The sequence below is a fragment of the Sinocyclocheilus anshuiensis genome, unplaced genomic scaffold, assembly GCF_001515605.1.
Source record: "Sinocyclocheilus anshuiensis isolate Anshui unplaced genomic scaffold, SAMN03320099.WGS_v1.1 C33062385, whole genome shotgun sequence".
In the NCBI taxonomy this organism is placed as follows: Eukaryota; Metazoa; Chordata; class Actinopteri; order Cypriniformes; family Cyprinidae; genus Sinocyclocheilus; species Sinocyclocheilus anshuiensis.
In genome coordinates this window covers 1-2,290 of record NW_015621566.1, presented here as the reverse complement: position 1 = coordinate 2,290, position 2,290 = coordinate 1, and the positions used below count along the sequence as shown (strand labels likewise).

General features: G+C 35.9%; 1 protein-coding gene across 1 annotated transcript; it reads right to left on the bottom strand.

Annotated features, from left to right (window-relative positions):
• Nucleotides 1-3: 3 nt before the first annotated feature.
• LOC107683227 (derlin-2-like) lies at nt 4-2,076 on the bottom strand (the record flags this gene model as incomplete). The annotated part of the gene is made up of 5 exons (XM_016479296.1): nt 1,710-2,076; nt 1,133-1,198; nt 951-1,024; nt 706-799; nt 4-222 (listed from the first exon to the last, which is right to left on the bottom strand). Coding segments are annotated over exons 1-5 (543 nt in total), but the record flags the coding sequence as incomplete, so codon positions are not given.
• Nucleotides 2,077-2,290: the final 214 nt, after the last annotated feature.

Genomic DNA, 2,290 nt, shown 5'->3' with positions numbered 1-2,290 from the left:
GCATTTCAGGACAAAAGTTAACATACCCAGGAGATCAATAACAATGGAGTTGCCCAGTAACAGTGAGAATCCCATGAGCACCCAGGGAAGGAATGGGGCCTGGAAGTTGAGCAGGCCAAAGAAGTTCATGCGGACATAAGGGTTCCTTCTACTCCAGATATAAACCAGCATGATAGTGAAAGCCTGTCCTAAAAAGAACAGGTTGGCAAATAGACCAAAGAGCTATAGACAGAGTTAAAGAAGACTGAATAAGACTAAAGACTGAATTCATCACTACAAATAAACAACATAAAAGGATGAAATGTTCCTTATGAATAAACATATCATTTCCATATCAACCTGTAGGTTAGATTGAATAGATGAACTGAGCTTATAGTGCTAGTTCACCCAAAAATGAAAATTGTTATTGTTTACTCATCATCATGTCATTCCATATAAATAAATTATATTAGTATTTCACAATATTTCAGATTTTTCTGTATTTGTAATCTAATAAATGCTGTCTTAGTGAGCATAAGAGACTTCTTTCAGAAACATTAAAAAATCTTCCCAACCCCAACTGAACTGACTGGTAGTATACATATACGTTTCAAAAGACATGGGCTAAGTAATCATTGATAGTAATCATTGATAATGACACGATACGTGGTTTGGTGAAGAGATGCATGCTTGGCTGTTGTTAATGTGATGAATGCTGAAGGATACAGTCATTAGAACACCACTGAACAGGAACATATAGACAAAATCTGATGTTCGACCACGGAAGGAGCCTTCCTCCAGCATTCGACAGTAACGATATCTGCTCAGTCAAGGGCATAAACTCAGATGACCTACAGCACAGCTGCACATGAGCCAAACGGCTGTTATGCAAAACAAACACACTGTGAAACTGTGAATGTGTTTTTGTGTGCACACTTCCTCACAGACGACCAACAAATCAAAAAGGATACAGAAAAATCATGTTGAACAAGAAGCTGAATCCAAGAGGTCCAAAAAACAAGAAGTTTGTGATCAGTCGCCATATCTATATAAAATAAATGTACAGTATATCAAAATTAAAGACTACATACTGTTGTTAAAGTGGTTGTCATAAACGCAACATGTTTTAACAGTATTAGGGTAGGCTACTGACCTGGTATTTCTTTAATATCAAGTCAGGGTTAAAATAGAGTTGAAACGGTGTAATGAACTCCAATTGCTGTAATAAACAAACAAAAAAAAGTCAAGCAAGTCACAAGGTTTTCTGCTGACCGTGAAAACTGAACCTATTTTAGACTGTGATGTTAGAACTGTAAGTTCTATTACTCTTAATTTGTGTGATTTTTGGGTAGTTGACTGTGACAAGCTATTTTGTATAATAATACATAACATTTTATTACCTCATTAACTGAGAGGCTGTTTATAATGTTTGCAGCTTCATGTCACACTGCAGTAAAAGTTACAGCACAAAAATAAAATACACAAGATAATTATATAAAATATAATATAAACAAAATATAAATATTCTTGAAAATGAAATATACCTCCTCGAACAAAATTATTTTTTTCATGTTGGTTCTTTAAGCATTTACACTGACATTGAACACTGAATGTGGGGAAGATAACAATTGTGAAGGCATATTGACTTACAGTCTTCAGTATGTAATGATTCTATATTTATATTGCAATGTTAATCCAGAATCCCTTATACTGTAGCCTGGCTTACTTACCACAGCTGCAGTTGTCAGGACGCATGCAGTGGTATATGCTCGCGTGACGGCTGGGATCTGCATGTACTCTTGAGTGACACTGTTTGCCATGATGTTTCTCCGGCGAATTTAGCAACTCTTCTGCACACTTTCACTGCGTATCCGTGTGGTCACTTATCCCACAACACATCAGTACATTGACGCTGACCTACGATCGATCGGTTCAGTGTGGATAGGCTTTATGACTCCGTAGATCCATGTCCACGTTTAGCGTTAGCTTCAGACTGTTTATTTTTAAAGGTTCATAGTGTTTGCGTTTGGATATAAGAGTTTTAATAGGGGCGGAGTGTGAAATCCAGGCTTTATTCGTCGCTTCAGCACCTCCACGTGGATATAAGCAAAATGATCTTGTGTTCCGTGGACCAATGAGATTGCACGGTTCCACTGACGTCATGAAAGTGATATTAGCGTAAAAGTGATGTAATGTGTAATATAAATTATAAATATATACATTTGTATATTCGTTTTATATTATTTAATATTCTATTATCTCTGTTATTATTTATTTATATTTTATGGTTAAAATATAGGCTTGTACATTT